The 15290-nt window shown below is 40.3% G+C and overlaps 1 protein-coding gene across 4 annotated transcripts in view; it reads right to left on the bottom strand.

Annotated features, from left to right (window-relative positions):
- Positions 1 to 15290, bottom strand: part of TPGS2 (tubulin polyglutamylase complex subunit 2) — a 67347-nt gene that overhangs the window by 16463 nt on the left and 35594 nt on the right. For all 4 annotated transcript variants that reach the window (XM_045886805.3, XM_054510319.2, XM_045886807.3 and 1 more), the window contains 2 exons: positions 4651 to 4738; positions 2515 to 2643 (listed from right to left, as the gene is read on the bottom strand). In XM_045886805.3, coding sequence (XP_045742761.2) covers positions 2515 to 2643; positions 4651 to 4738 — 217 coding nt within the window. The remainder of the gene's footprint in view (positions 1 to 2514; positions 2644 to 4650; positions 4739 to 15290) is intronic.

Raw genomic sequence — 15290 nt, 5'->3', positions numbered from 1 at the left:
AGCAAGTTATCCAGAAGATCTAGCTAAGATAATTAACAAAGGTGGCTACACTAAATAGCAGATTTCCAGTATAGACAAAACATCCTTCTATTGGAAGATGACACCATCTAGGACTTTCAAAGCAAAAGAAGTCAGTGCCTGGCTTCAAAGCCTCAAAGGACAGGCTGACTCTCTCTGTAGGCACTATTGCAGCTGCTGACTTTGTTGAAGCCAATACTCACTGACCATTCTGAAAATCCTAGGGCCTTTAAGAATTATGCTAGATCAACTCTGCCTGTGCTCTGTAAATGGAACAACAAAGCCCAATGATAGCACATCTGCTAACAACATGGTTTACTGAATATTTTAAGCCCATCGTTGAGACCAACTGTTCAGAAAAAAAGATTCCTTTCAAAATATTACTGCTTATTGACAATGCACCTGGTCACCCAAGAACTCTGATGGAGAGGTACAATGAGATGAATGTTGTTCTCATGCCTGCTAACACAACATCCATACTGCAACCCATGGGTCAAGGAGTCTTTTCAACTTTCAAGTCTGAATATTTAAGAAATATGTTTCATAAGGCTATAAGTGCTATCACTAGTGATTCCTCTGATAGATCTGGGGAAAGTAAACTGAAAACCTTCTGGGAAGGATTCACCATTCTAGGTGCCATTAAGAACATTCATGGTTCATGGGTAGAGGTCAAACTATCAACATTAACAGGATTCTAGAAGAAGTTGATTCCAACCCTCATGGATGACTTTGAGGGATTCAAGACTTCAGTGGAGGAAGTCACTGCAGACGTGGTGGAAATAGCAAGAGAACTAGAATTAGAAGGAGAGCCTGAAGATGTGACTGAATTGCTGGCAATCTCCTAAGAAAACCTGAATGGATGAGGAGTTGCTTCTTACGGATGAGTAAAGAAAGTGGTTTCTTGAGATGGCTTCTACTCCTGGTGAAGAGGCTATGAAGACTACTGAAATTAGCACAAAGGATTTAGAGTATCACATAAACTTAGTTGATAAAATGGTCACAGGGTCTGAGAAGACACAATTTTGGAAGTTTTACTGTGGGTACAATGCTATCAAACAGCACGGCATGCTACAGAGAAATCATTCATGGAAGGAAGTGTCAATCAATGCAGCAAACTTCATTGCTTTAAGAAACTGCCAAGCCACCCCAACCTTCAGCAACCCACTTCCCTGATCATTAAGCAGCCATCAACATGGAGGCAAGACCCTCCATCAGCAAAAAGATTACAAACTGCTGAAAGCTGATGATGGTTAGCACTTGTTAGCAATAAAGTATTTTTTAATTAATGTATGTACATTGTTGTTTTAGACATCACACTTAATAGGCCATAATATAGTAAAAGCCTAACTTCAATATGCACTGGGAAACCAACAAATTCATTTGCACTTGCCTTACTGGGGTGATCTGGAACCAAACCTGCACTATCTCCAAGGGATGCCTGGACTAGTGTGTAACTGCTTGTGCAGTTGATGGAGAAGCCCTGCATCAGTTCTCTCTGCCAGAACTTCAATGTACCCCAAGGTCTTAGTATTGGAGGCACTAGTTGCTTAGTCAACATTCATGCTCCCTTTCTTTCTTAAACCCCAATTCTGTTTGAGGGGACAACACTGGCACAGCTAACCATACTTCCTCAGATTCCCCTGCAGCTATGGGTAACCTTTTAACTCTGTTCTGGCCAATGGCTATTGGGAGGAGCTTCTGAGAAAACAGCTGTTTTCCTGATAAAAAGGGAGAGATTCTGCCACAAGACAGTTTTTGTTGTTTTGCCTTTCACTCTTCTTTTTCCTCCCTGGAACATAGACTGGAAGCTTGGAGGTACAGCCCACATTCCTCAATGATGAGGATGAAAGCCATATCCAAAGGTTGGTGCAGGAGGAAGCCAGAGGGAGACTTTATCATTGACTTCCTCAAACAGCTGCACCAGCCTAGTTCCAGATTTCTTGTTATGAGAAAAGTAAACTATTTAGTTTAGACATTGTAATTGGGTTTCTGATATATGCAGCCAAACAATTCTAACTGACAAAGTCCTCACTTATGCCCAGTTGCTCATAGCATTTAGCTTTTAGCAGCCATTTGAATCAGAGATGGCAAAGAGTCTGGAGGGAGGAAGGGAGCTGCTTATAGAGTCCATGTTCCCTGAAAGCTCTTGATACTGAAATGTTGAGTCAAGTTAATCTTTAACATTCATTTATTTACTAAGCATTCATTAAGTAGCGATTATATGCCAGGCACTGAAGTGGGTGCTGGAAACAAAACAAAAATCTCAACCCTGGCATTTCTTCATGAAAATTTCCTTTATTGATACAGGTTGTTTTTTTGTTTGTTTGTGTGTTTGTTTACCTTACTCCCATGGTCCTGAGAAGCCACAATGGGGAAGTTTTTTTTGGCTTCGGAAAGGTACTACAATGCCACAGCGTCTTCCTATGTTTTTTAACATTATAAAAGGGAAACAAACAGGCTAATTTCTAACTCAGAGCACAAGTTCCTTCAGGTTACCTTCAAGTGCATCATCCTCCAGGTCTGCCAGCGTTGGTGCATTTGGGAGTGAATACACGGAAGACTGGTTGAGTTGAGTCAGTTTTGCGATGCTGTTAATCGCCATGCTGCCCAATGGAATGGTGTGCTCTATGGAAACATTAGCAAAGAGGAACAGTCTTATGACCATGATCATCATAAGGACTTCTGCTGGAAGAGCTTAAACCCAGCTTTTGTTTGATCCCAGGGCTGAGGAATCTGATGGAAAGTGGAAGGAAGAGCATCAATGCACTATATGCCCCTGAGCACCAACCTTTTTTTAGCAATGAGTCATGGGTGACAAGACCCCACTGCATGCATTAAGGTAGAATACTGAAAAAAATATAAAAAGGGGATGCTCAGGAAGAACCCAGAAATCAGGGCTAGGGGCCCTGTTTGAAGAGCAAAGGATCTAAAAATGTTTTTGCTCCCTCTTTCCCTTGCATGAAGGGTAATAATTCCCAAAGAGGTAACAGCTTTGATTATATAACTGACCCATTCTTCTCTTCTTGTAAGCTTTCCATGATGGAAGATCACTCCCCTTCTCTTTGTCATTTTTTCTTACTCATTGCAGAGAACTTGACAGAAGACTAGAAATCAACCTTGCCTGATTCCTAGTTTTCTGTGATTAGGGTGTAAATAGGGAACAGGTAACTGTATATCTTCCTTATTATATAGAACCCTTGTCATATAGGATGCTGGCCACTGGATGGCAAACAAAGACTTAGAAATCTGACTGCTGAAAAAAACTGAAGGCAGTAAAACAGCTGGTATACAGACTATGGGAAATCCATGCAGAACAGACCATTAAAGACGTAAACATCAGAAGCTGCCTCTGCTGTTGACTTTATCCAGGAAATGACAGAAAGGGAGATGGAAGTGGGGACAGCATAAGAAGACTAGGATTGGGAGAATTAAAGGAGAGAAGGTATTAGAATAGTGAACAGGGACTCATTCATGAAAACTTGGTGACCCGTTTCTTCTCCCTGGGGCGCTTGTGAAGGGGCTTGCCTGTCTTCATGATGTGGGTAAGGGAAAATCTGACCGCCAGTCTAGTCTCTGTCCATTCTCTCTCTCCAGACTCCAAAGGCCATGGTCATGTTTCAAAGAAAGGCTCTTGTGACAGTACGGTGGTGACAAGAATGGTTTCTGGGCTAATGGAGGAAATAATTACAAACTAAAAGTTCATGTTAAATGCTCAGGAATAAGCTATAAAAAGTGCCTCTGGCCTGCTGTGAGAGAGACAGGAAGGCTTTGGGAATCATCAAAAAAAGGGAACCCAGAGGAAGAGGGCAGAGGAAATGAAGGGGAGAAGTCAGTTCTGCAGATCTGCTGTGCAGTAAAAATTACCACATTGTCAGTGACAGCATGGGAGGTGCTGGGTACTTCCTGAGGACCAAAGGAGATCTGGGGAGGTGGTTGGAATGCAGAGGCAGTAAAGGCCTCTTGTGGGCAGGGAAGTCTGTGGCAGGAATGGGCTGGACTCCAGTGGATAGAAAAGGTGTTCTTGGCTTATGAAATTTTATAGAAGTCTTCACTTAAATGTGCAGCATCACCTTTCATGTGTACGTAGTACCTGCAATTTCTGACTCTACCAAGTTATGAGTTCCCACATCTACACATGAATGCCTGTCCTAGCCACTTTAATACTAAAGATGACAACTTGAGAAGTGAGGTGGTTGATAACTTAGGCTGGGGAGATGTGCAGGAGAGAAGTTAAAGATCTGGTGTAAGGGTTACAGCCCTAAGGTCATTGCCATGCTGGGAACGAAGGAAGTTACCCCTCTTATGACCATCAGTGGCTGTCCCTTCAGCTCACTCTGAGGAGAATGCTCTGGGGTGGAGTCATCAGAAGCTTTAAGTTTGAGGTGGTACAGGAATTTTGTGTAGTGATTAAGGTTTTCCACAAGCCCATTTCAAAAGGAAGCCTCTAAATTGAGTTTCTAGGTAAGTACCAGCTAGACTCTGGCATAGTGGGTGGTGGGTGAAGCAATGATGGCTTTGGGGAAAAAATCATAGCTTCTGGACATTGCACTTTAGGAGAACTCATGAAAACCATACAGATACCCAACCTCTCAGCCAGGGAAATGTTACCCTACAGCAAGAAGGCTGACTCACCATCCAGCTTCACACTCCATGTCATGTGGAAGCCATTGGTCATCAGGTAAAAATTCTTCACATCCTCAGGTAGCAGGCAGTTATTTTTCTAGAATCACAAAGCAGCTGAGTGTTAGGTCGGGACTGAGAAAGGGCACAGGGCTATGCCCCAAAGCAAATGGGGATACTACGTACCATGTTTTAGATCCCCCAAATGGGAAGATTTTGGTAATTACCTACAAACTCCATTAGAGAGTTCCAGTTCAAGATGGCAAAACAGAGGGCCCCTGAACTCCCCTCCTCCCATAGACACACCAAATCCACAGCTACATATGGAATAATTCCCTCTGAAATAAATCCAGAAGCTGGTTTAGCAACTCCTATACATTGGGTGAATGAGAAAAAATGCACATCGAAATGGGTAGGAGAGGCTGAGACGCAAATCACCATAAACCCCACCACTGGCGCAGCAATACACAATCAGGAGAGAACTCAGAAATCCGATCTTCCCTCTAAGGAGTGAAGGGTTTGAACCCTCTGTGTGGCATACCATCTTTTAAGAGCTGCATCTGAGAGATGAGCTCCCCAGACATCTAACTTTGAAAGCCAAAGGGGCTTGCTCCACAAGATCCACAAGGCTATTTGGAAACTGAGAAAGAGTTCTCAAAGGGCTCATGCATGCAGATTTCCCATCCCAGGGCCTTTTATAGAGGTAGCCAACTGAAAAGTACCCAGACTTTCTTTGAAAGAGGCTTATTTGCTTATCTTATAGCATTGGCCTGAGCAGCAGTTACCTAATTTAACACATATCGACAGAAATACTCCAGAGAACAGGGAAGCTGGGGGGCACCATCTTTACACACTCTGCCTTACTCCAGGTCAGCAGTATCTCCCAGAAAAGAGCTTGTGCACCCATCTAATGCAATGGCCTTTGCATCTACTGCCCAAGGGACACACCCTTGATTACTTGGTTCTGGTGGCCAAAGGGCTTCCATTTCCAGGTCCCATAGGACTATAACAAAGAAACAGTTCTTAATTGGCTATCCCACTGATGAAGAATACTTGGAAGAAAGGCAGGCTGGGACAAGGCCTCCCACCCCCACCGTAAGAGGAAACCACACTTAAAAGGATTTTACACCACCCTGGAAGGAGCCCTCCATCCTTTCCCCTGTGAGAGAAAGAGGACAAAAACCTGATTGCATGACAGGTGCATGGAGGGTTAATCAGATTAAAACAGCCCACCACCAACCCCATAAAGACCCCTAGACTTAGAAACTCCCGTGGCAACCCCCTCGGGTCCCCTCCCTTTTTGGGAGCTTTGTACTATCACTCAATAAACCTTGCTTTGCTGCCCCCCACTCTGTCTTGTCTTGTCTACCTCTTCATTCTTCAAAGCAGCATGACCAAGAACCGTGGGAAGGAAAAGAAATCCTGCAGCACCACCATTATCCTTCAGAATTTAAGTAGAGATAAAGTTTTCTAGACAAGCAAAAGCTAAAGGAGTTCATCACATTAAACTGGCCTTACAAGAACTGTTAAAGGGACTTCCTTAAATGGAAAAGAGAAGCCACAGCATATGAAAATTATGAAAGAAAAAAATTTCACTGGTATAAGCAACCATATACTGAAGGTAATACATCAACTACTTATAAAGCTAGTATGAAGGTTAAAAGGCAACAGTAGTAAAATCAACTATATCTACAATAATTGGTTAAGGGATAAACAAAATAATACAAGATACGACATACATAAATACAAAAAATGGTGAGGGGCATAAAAATGCAGTGCTTATAGAATGTGTTTGAACTTAAGCAACCATCAACTTAAAATAGATTGCTACATACAGAGAGTTATACATGAACCTCAGGATAAGCACAAGCTAAAAACTTTTGATACACAAAAAGCAGAGAAGGAAATCCAAACATAATACTAAAGAAAGTCACCAAATCATAAGACAACAAGAAAAGAACATGAAAGAATTACAAAACAACCTGAAAACAATTGTGGCAGTCAGTATATACCTGTCAATAATTACTCTAAAGGATCTTGGGAAGAGGGTGTAGTAGGAGGACCCTGAGCTCACCCCTCCCACGTTTACAACTAGATATCATCCACAACCAAGTCAATAAACTAGGGAGTGATCGAAGGCTGGCAGAACAAACTCCACAACAAAATATAGAGAAGAAGGTGCATCTGAAAGGTTAGAAAGGTGAGAAAGGTGGAGGGAGGCTGCCCATAGGAGGGAGGCAGCTGCGTGCAGGGAGAGGGCAGAGAAATGGGCCCTTGTACTAGGGAGCTCATGTGGGGAGGACTAATCCCCATAAAGTTTGGCTTGAAAACAGAGTTGCTGAATTAAGTTTGTATAACCAGTGGGACCTGGAGCCTGGAGCTTTAAAAATCAGGTGACTCAGCACTGGGAGAGCTGGGACAAGCCAAGTAGAGCCAGTACAGCTGGGAGGGCAGGGGACAGCTGGGCTGCTGCCCTTAAAGGGACAGCAGCCTGAACATACAAGCAAAATAAAGATAGCAGTTTATACAATACCAGGGGCAAATGGGAGACAGATCTGTTCATACAGATTTCTGAGCATGTTGGGGGTCTTCTCTGAAAATGAGGGAGCTGGCAGGTGGCATTTCACCCTCCCCCAACCATAAACACAAGGCCATCTGTGGGAGGCAGGGCATCCCATCCAGTTGCTGCATGCCTCCAGGCACTTGCCAGCCTCAGCTGCACCCAGTCATCCTTGGGCACTGCACCCAGCCACCCCTGGGCATTGCGCCCAGCTTTGGGCCTGCGGTTGAGCTGTCATGCAGCCTCCAGCTGCTATAGTGCTTCTACAAATCTGGCACTGAACTAGTGGCCCAGTGCAAATTTTGCTAATGCCACTGCCCTGCCCCCAAGTTCCCTGGCAGGCATGCACCCTCAGAGCTGGTCTGAGTCCCACTAACACCACAGTGAGCAAGCAGAGCCCAGAGCAGGCAGTCAGTGCAGACAACTGCACTGAAAATAAAAGTGATTCAGACACCACAGCAGGACATAAGCACCACACACAGGATACGCTCCTGAAGTTCCAGGTTCAGGTGCACAGGGGAGACTGCACTGCAAGACACTCCAGGACCTCTTCTTCATAAAGTCACTACTTTCTTTTTTTTTTTTTAAGATTTTATTTATTTGAGAGAGTGTGTGTGCATGAGCATGGGGGAGGGGCAGAGGCAGAAACAGATTTCCCACTGAGCAGGAAGCCCAATGCAGGACTGATCCCAGTATCCTGGGATCATGACCCGAGCTGAAGGCAGACACTTAACCGACTGAGCCATCCAGGCGCCCATAAAGTCACTACTTTCAAGAGCAGAAGACATAGTTGACCTTCCTAACACACAGAAACAGATACAGAGAGGCAGACAAAATGAGGAGAAAGAAAAATTTAACTCAAATGAAAGAACAAGACAAGGCCATGGCCAGAGATCTAAGTGAAACCATAAGTAGCATGCCTGATAGAGAATTTAAAGCAATAACCATAAAGATACTCACTGGACTTGAGAAAAGAGTGGAGGACATCAGTGAGACCCTTAACACAGAGACAAGGAACAACATAGTAGAGATCAAGGGCTTAATAAATCAAATGAGAAATACACTTGACAGTGAACAGCACGCTGGAAGAAGCAGAGGAACAAATTAATGACCTAGAACACAGAGTAATGGAAAGTAATCAAACAAGAAAAAAGCATCATGCAAAATGAGAATAGACTTAAAGAACTCAGTGACTCCATCAAAAGTAATAGCATGAGTATTTCAGAAATCCTTGAAGAAGAGAGAAAAGGGGAAGAGAATTTATTTGAAGAAATAATCGCTAAAAACTTCCCTAATCTGGGAAAGGAAACACATATCCCGATCCAGGAGGGAGAGAAAATCACCATCAAAATCAACAAAAGCAGGGGCGCCTGGGTGGCTCAGGTGTTAAGTGTCTGCCTTCGGCTCAGGTCGTGATCCCAGGGTCCTGGGATCGAGCCCCGCATCGGGCTCCCTGCTCCACGGGAAGCCTGTTCTCCCTCTCCCACTCCCCCTGCTTGTGTTCTCTCTCTTGCTGTGTCTCTGTCAAATAAATAAAATTAAAAAAAAAAAATCAACAAAAGCAGTTCCCCACCAAGACATATTATAATTAAATGAGCAAATTGTAGTGATTAAAAAAAAAAAAAAAAAACCAGCAAGACAAAAGAAGACAGTAACATACAAGGGAAAATACATAAGGCTAGGAGGGGATTTTTCAGCAGAAACTTTCCAAGAAAGACGGGAGTGGCAAAGTGCTGAATGGGAAAAATCTGCAGCCAAGAATAGTCTATCCAGTGAGCAGAATAGAAGCAGAGAGAGAGTTTCCCAAACAAAAACTAAAGGAGTTCATAACCATTAAACCAGCCCTGTAAGAAAAATAAAGGGGACTCTTTGAGTGGAAAGGAGAGACCAGTGACAGTATAAAGGCAGGAAAAACAAAATCAGTAAAAATGAATATTGCTGTAAAAAAATGAGTCCAGGAATTCACAAGATAAAAGGATGTAAACTATGACAACATATACCTAAAACATGGAGAGGAAAAGGATAAAGAATGGATTCAAATGTAAACAACCATTAACTTAATATACACTGCTATATGCAAAAGAGGTTACATATAAACCTAATGGTAACCATATATCAAAAGTCACAGATAAATATGCAAAGTACAAAGAGAAAGAAATCCAAATATATAACTAAAGAAAATGAGCAAAACACGAAAGGCAAGGATCAGAGAAAATCTTCAGAAACAACCACAAAACAAGTAATAAAATGACAATAAATACATATCTATCAATAATTACTTTGACTGTAAATGGACTAAATGCTAAAATCAAAAGACACAGGGTGACAAGATGGTGAAAAACCAAGACCCATTTATATGCTGTCTACATTTAGACCATAAAGTGTCTCATTTTAGACCTAAAAACACCTGCAGATTGAAAGGAAGGGGATGGAGAAACATCTATCATGCAAATGGGTATCAAAAGAAAGCTGGAGTAGCAACACTTAATATTGGACAAAATCATTTTTAAAATAAAGACTGTAACAAGAGACAAAGAAGGACACTATATAATAATAAAAATTACAATAACAACTAAATATTTATGCACCCAACACAGGAACACCCAAATACATAAAACAGTTAATGACAAACATAAAGGAACTAATCAATAATAATACAATAACAATAGGAGACTTTAACACCCCACTTACATCAATAGATCATCTCAACAAGGAAACAATGGTTTTGAATGACACGCTGGAACAGATGGATTTAACAGATATATTCAGAACATTCCATTCTAAAACAGCAGAATACACATTCTTTTCAAGTGCACACAGAACATTCTCTAGAATAGATCACATATTAACCCAAAAAACAAACCTCAACTAATTCAAGATCGAAACCATACCATGCATATTTTCTAAGCACAACACTATGAAACTAGAAGTCAACCACAAGAAAATATCTGGAAAGACCACAGATATGTGGAGGTTAAAAAGCATGCTACTAAATAATGAATAGGTCAACCAGGAAATCAAAGAAGAAATAAAAAGTACATGGAAACAAATGAAAATGAAAACACAGTGGTCCACACAAAATTTAGGATTTTTTGTTCCATTTCTGTGAAAAATGTTGATGGTATTTTGATAGGGATTCCACTGAATGTACAGATTGCTTTGGATAGTATAGACATTTTAACAATATATGTTCTTCTAATCCACGAGCATGGAATGTTTCTTTCATTTCTTTGTTGTCTTCCTCAATTTCTTTCATAAGTCTTCTATAGTTTTCAGAGTACAGATCCTTTACCTCTTTGGTTAGGTTTATTCCTAGTTTTCTTATGGTTTTTGGCACAATTGTAAATGGGATCAATTCCTTGATTTCTCTTTCTTCTGCCTCGCTGTCAGTGTATAGAAATGCACCTGATTTCTGTGCACTGATTTTATATCCTGCAACTTTGCTGAATTCCTGTATTAGTTCTAGCATTTTTTTAGTGGGCTTTTGGGTTTTCTACATAGAGTATCATGTTGTCTGCGAAGAGTAAAAGTTTAACTTTTTCTTTGCCAATTTGGATGCCTTTTATTTCTTTTTGTTGTCTGACTGCTGAGGCTAGGACTTCCAGTGCTATGCTGAACAACAGTAGTGAGAGTGGACATCCCTGTCATGTTCCTGACTTTAGGGGAAAAGCTGTCAGTTTTTCCCCATTGAGGATAATGTTTTCTGTGGGTATTTTATGGTATTGAGTATGTTCTCTCTATCTCTACACTGTGGGGAGTTTTTATCAAGAAAGGATGTTGTATTTTGTCAAATGCTTTTTCTGCATCTACTGAGATCATATGGCTCTTGTCCTTTTTTTTTTTTTAATTAATGTGGTGGAACCAGAAAAGACCCTGAATAGCCAAAGTAATGTTGAAAAAGAAAACCAAAGCTGGAGGCGTCACAATTCCGGACTTCAAGCTATATTACAAAGCTGTAATCATCAAGACATATGCTACGGGCACAAAAAAAGACACACAGATCAATAGAACAAAAAACCCAGAAATAAACCCACAAATATATGGTCAATAAATGTTCAGCAAAGCAGGAAAGAATAACCAATGTGAAAAAGACAGTCTTTTCAACAAAATGGTATTGGGAGAACTGGACAGTGATGTGGAAGGAAAAAAAGTGGACCATTTTCCTACACCATACACAAAAACAAATTAAAAATGGATTAAAGACCTAAATGTAAGACCTGAAACCATAAAAATCCTAGAAGAAAACACAGGCAGTAACCTCTCTGACATAGGCCATTAGCAATATTTTTCTAGATATATCTCCTGAGGCAAGGATAAAACCAAAATTAACTTTTGGGACTAATCAAAATAAAAAGTTTCTGCACGGCAAAGGAAACAATGAACAAAATTAAAGGCAACCTACAGAATGGGAGAAAATATTTGCAAATCCAATAAAGGGTTAGCATCCCAAATACAGAAAGAACTTATCAAACTCAACACCCAAAAAACATAATCCAACTTAAAAATGGGCAGAAGACATGAAGAGACATTTCTCCAAAGAAGACATACAGTTGGCTAAAAGACACATGAAAAGTATCAACAGCTCAACATCCGTATCAGAGAAATGCAAATCAAAATGACAAGGAGATACCATCTCATACCTATCAGAATAGCTAAAATCAAAAACACAAGAAACAAAAGATGTTGGTGAGGATGTGGAAAAAAAGGAACCCTTGTGCACTGGTAGTGGGAATGCAAACTGGTACAGCCACTGTGGAAAACAGTATGGAGGTTCCTCAAAAAGTTAAAAATAGAACTAGCCTACAATCCAGCAATTGAACTACTGGGTATTAAATATAGATTGGTATTATTCAGCCATAAAAAAGAATGAAATCTTTCCATTTGCCATGACATGGATGGAACTAGAGCATATCATAATAAACAAAGTAAGTGAGTCAGAGAAAGACAAATACCATATGATTTCACGCATATGTGGAATTTAAGAAACAAAACAGATGATCCAAGGGGAAAAAAAGAGAAAGAGACAAATCAAGAAACAGATTCTTAATTATAGAGAACTGAAGGTTACCAGAGGGGAGGGGGATGGGAGGATAGGTGAAATAGGTGATGGGGATTAAGGAGGGCACTTGTGCTGAGCACTGAGTGATGTATGGATATGCTGAATCACTATATTGTACATCTGAAACTAATAAAACAGTGTATGTTAACTAATGGAATTAAAATAAAAACTTAAAAAAATAATTAAATGTAAATCAACTAAAAGCTCCAATCAAAAGACATACAGTAGCTGAATAGATTAAAAAAAAACAAAAAACAAAACAAGACTATGTATATGCTGCCTACAGGAGACTCATTTCAGACCTAAGGACACACAAAGACTGAAAGTGAAGGGATGGAAAAAGATATTCCATATAAATGGAAATGAAAATAAAAGCTGGGGTAGCAATACTTGAATCAGAGAAAACAGACTTTATAACAGAGACTGTAAAAAGAGACAAAGAAGATTACATAATGATAAAGAGGTCAATCCAACAAGATATAACAATTGTAAATATCTATGTGCCCAATATGGGAGAACCTAAACATTTAAAGGAAATATTAACAGACCTAAAGGGAGAAGTGGATAATACAATAATATTAGGGAATTTTAACACGCATCAGTGGATACATCATCCAGACAAAAAATCAATAAAACAGTGGCCTTAAATGACACATTAGACCAGATGGACTTAATAGACACATACAGAACATTCCATCTAAAAACAGGGAATACACATTCTTTTTAAGTGCACATGGAGCATTCTTCAGGAAAATCACATGTTAGGCCACAAAACAAGTATCAATAAATTTGGGAAGACTGAAATCATATCAAGCATCTTTTCAAACAACTATGGTATGAAACTAGAAATCAGTAAGAAAAAAAACTGTAGAGAAACACAAACACATGGGAGGCTAAACAACACACTACTAAACAACCAACGGTAAACAAAGAACTCAAGGATGAAATAAAAAAATACTATGTGACTTTTAATAAAAATGAAAACACAGCATTCCAAAATACATGAGATGTAGCAAAAATTGTTGTCAGAAGGAAGCTTATAGTGATGGAGACCTAAGTCAAGAAATAAGAAAAAAATCTCAAACAGTCTAACTTTACACCTAAAGGAACTAGAAAAAGAACAAATGAAGGTCAAAGACAGTAGAAGGAAGGAAGTAATAAAGATTGGAGCTAAAATCAATAGTCTGAAGAGAAAAAAATAAGAAAGATAAATAAAACTAAGACCTAATTCTTTGAAAAGATAAACAAAATTGATAAAACTTTAGTGAGACTCATCAAAGGAAAAGAGAGAGGGACCAAATAAATAAAAACAAAAATGAAAGAGAATTTACAACTGAAACCACAGAAACACAAAGGATTGCAAAATACTACTATAAACAATTATATGCCAGCAAATTGAACACTATAGAAGAAATGGATGTATTTCTAGAAACACACAATCTTCCAAGACTGAATCAGGAAGATATAGAAAATCTCAGCAATTACGAGTAATAAAACTGAATCAGTAATAAAAAGCCTCACTGCAAACAAAACTCCAGAACCAGATGGCAGGTGAATGCTACCAAACGCTTAAAGAAGAGTTATACCTAATACCTATACTTCTCAAACTATTCCAAAAAATTGAAGAGGAAAGAACACTTCCTAATTCATTGTACAAGACCCTGACACCCAAATCAGATAAAATTCCTAATGAACATAGATGCAAAAATCCTTAACAAAATATAGCAAACTGAATTCAATGATACATTTAAAGGATCGTATGCCATGATCACGTGGATTTATTCCAGGGATGAAAGGATAGCGTGGTATCCATAAATCAACCAATGTGTTATGCCACGTTAACAAAATGAAGGATAAAACTCATATGATTATCCCAGTAGATGTAGAAGAAGAGCCTCACAAAATTCAACATTTATTTATGATAAAAACTCTCAAGAAAGTGGGTATAGAGGGAACACATCTCAACATAATAATGGCCATGTATAACAAACCCACAGCAAACATCACACTAGAATTAAAAAGCTGAAAGCTTTTCCTCTAAGATCAGAAATGAGACAAGAATGCCTGTTCTTGCCACTTTTGTTCAACAAAGGACTTGAAATCCAACAACGAAGAAATAAAAAGCATCTAAGTTGATAAGAAATAAGTAAAACTTAACTATCTGCAGATGACATGATACTGTCTATACAAAACCCTAAAGACTACAACAAAAAAACCCCATTAGACATGATAAATAAATTCAGTAAAGTTGCAAGATACAAAATTAACATAAAGAAATATGTTGCTTTTCTATACACTACTACCAATCAGAAAAAGAAATTAAGAAAACAATCCCATCTACAATTCCATCAAAAAGAATACCTACAGGAGGGGAGCAAGATGGCGGAGGAGTAGGAGACCTGGATTTCGTCTGGTCTCAGGAATTCAGCTGGATAGGGATCAAACCATTCTGAACACCTATGAACTCAACAGGAGATCGAAGAAAAGAATAGCAACAACTCTCTGAACAGAAAAGCAACCACTTTCTGGAAGGTAAGAAGAGCAGAGAAGTGAATCCGAGGCGATAGTGAGGAGGACAGACAGTGGGGGAGGAGGGCCTCCATCGGCTGCTTCTGGTAAGTGATAGAGCAGCAGAGCACAAAATCGGTACTTTTAGAAGTTCACTCCGCTGAGGGACATTGCTCCAGTGGCTAAGAAGAGGGTGGAACCCTCACTGGGACACTGTGGTCTTGGGACCCTCGGGGTCACAGGGGTGCCTGAGTGCGGCAAAGCTCCTAGGTATCGGAGCAGGGAAGCCGGCTGCAGAGACGGAGCAGAGGAGCGGGCTCTCAGCTCAGGGTTGCCATAAACTGTGATCCACGGCACAGTCGGGCCACTGCTCCTCCAGCAGGGATCCAACAAGTGGCAGATCCGAGGAGACTCCCCTTCCTCCCCTGGGAGGAGTGGCGCGGGAGCACACTGCAGGGATCTGCTGGGTATGGAGACTCCACACAGGGTCGGGTACCAGAGACAGAAACGCTTGGTCACAGGCCG

Source organism: Mirounga angustirostris, unplaced genomic scaffold (assembly GCF_029215605.1).
Source record: "Mirounga angustirostris isolate CCGP_5_RB_7025 unplaced genomic scaffold, mMirAng1.0.hap1 SCAF_14, whole genome shotgun sequence".
Lineage (NCBI taxonomy): Eukaryota > Metazoa > Chordata > Mammalia > Carnivora > Phocidae > Mirounga > Mirounga angustirostris.
Note: the sequence above shows the minus strand (reverse complement) of the source record. Positions and strands in the feature narration are given on the sequence as shown.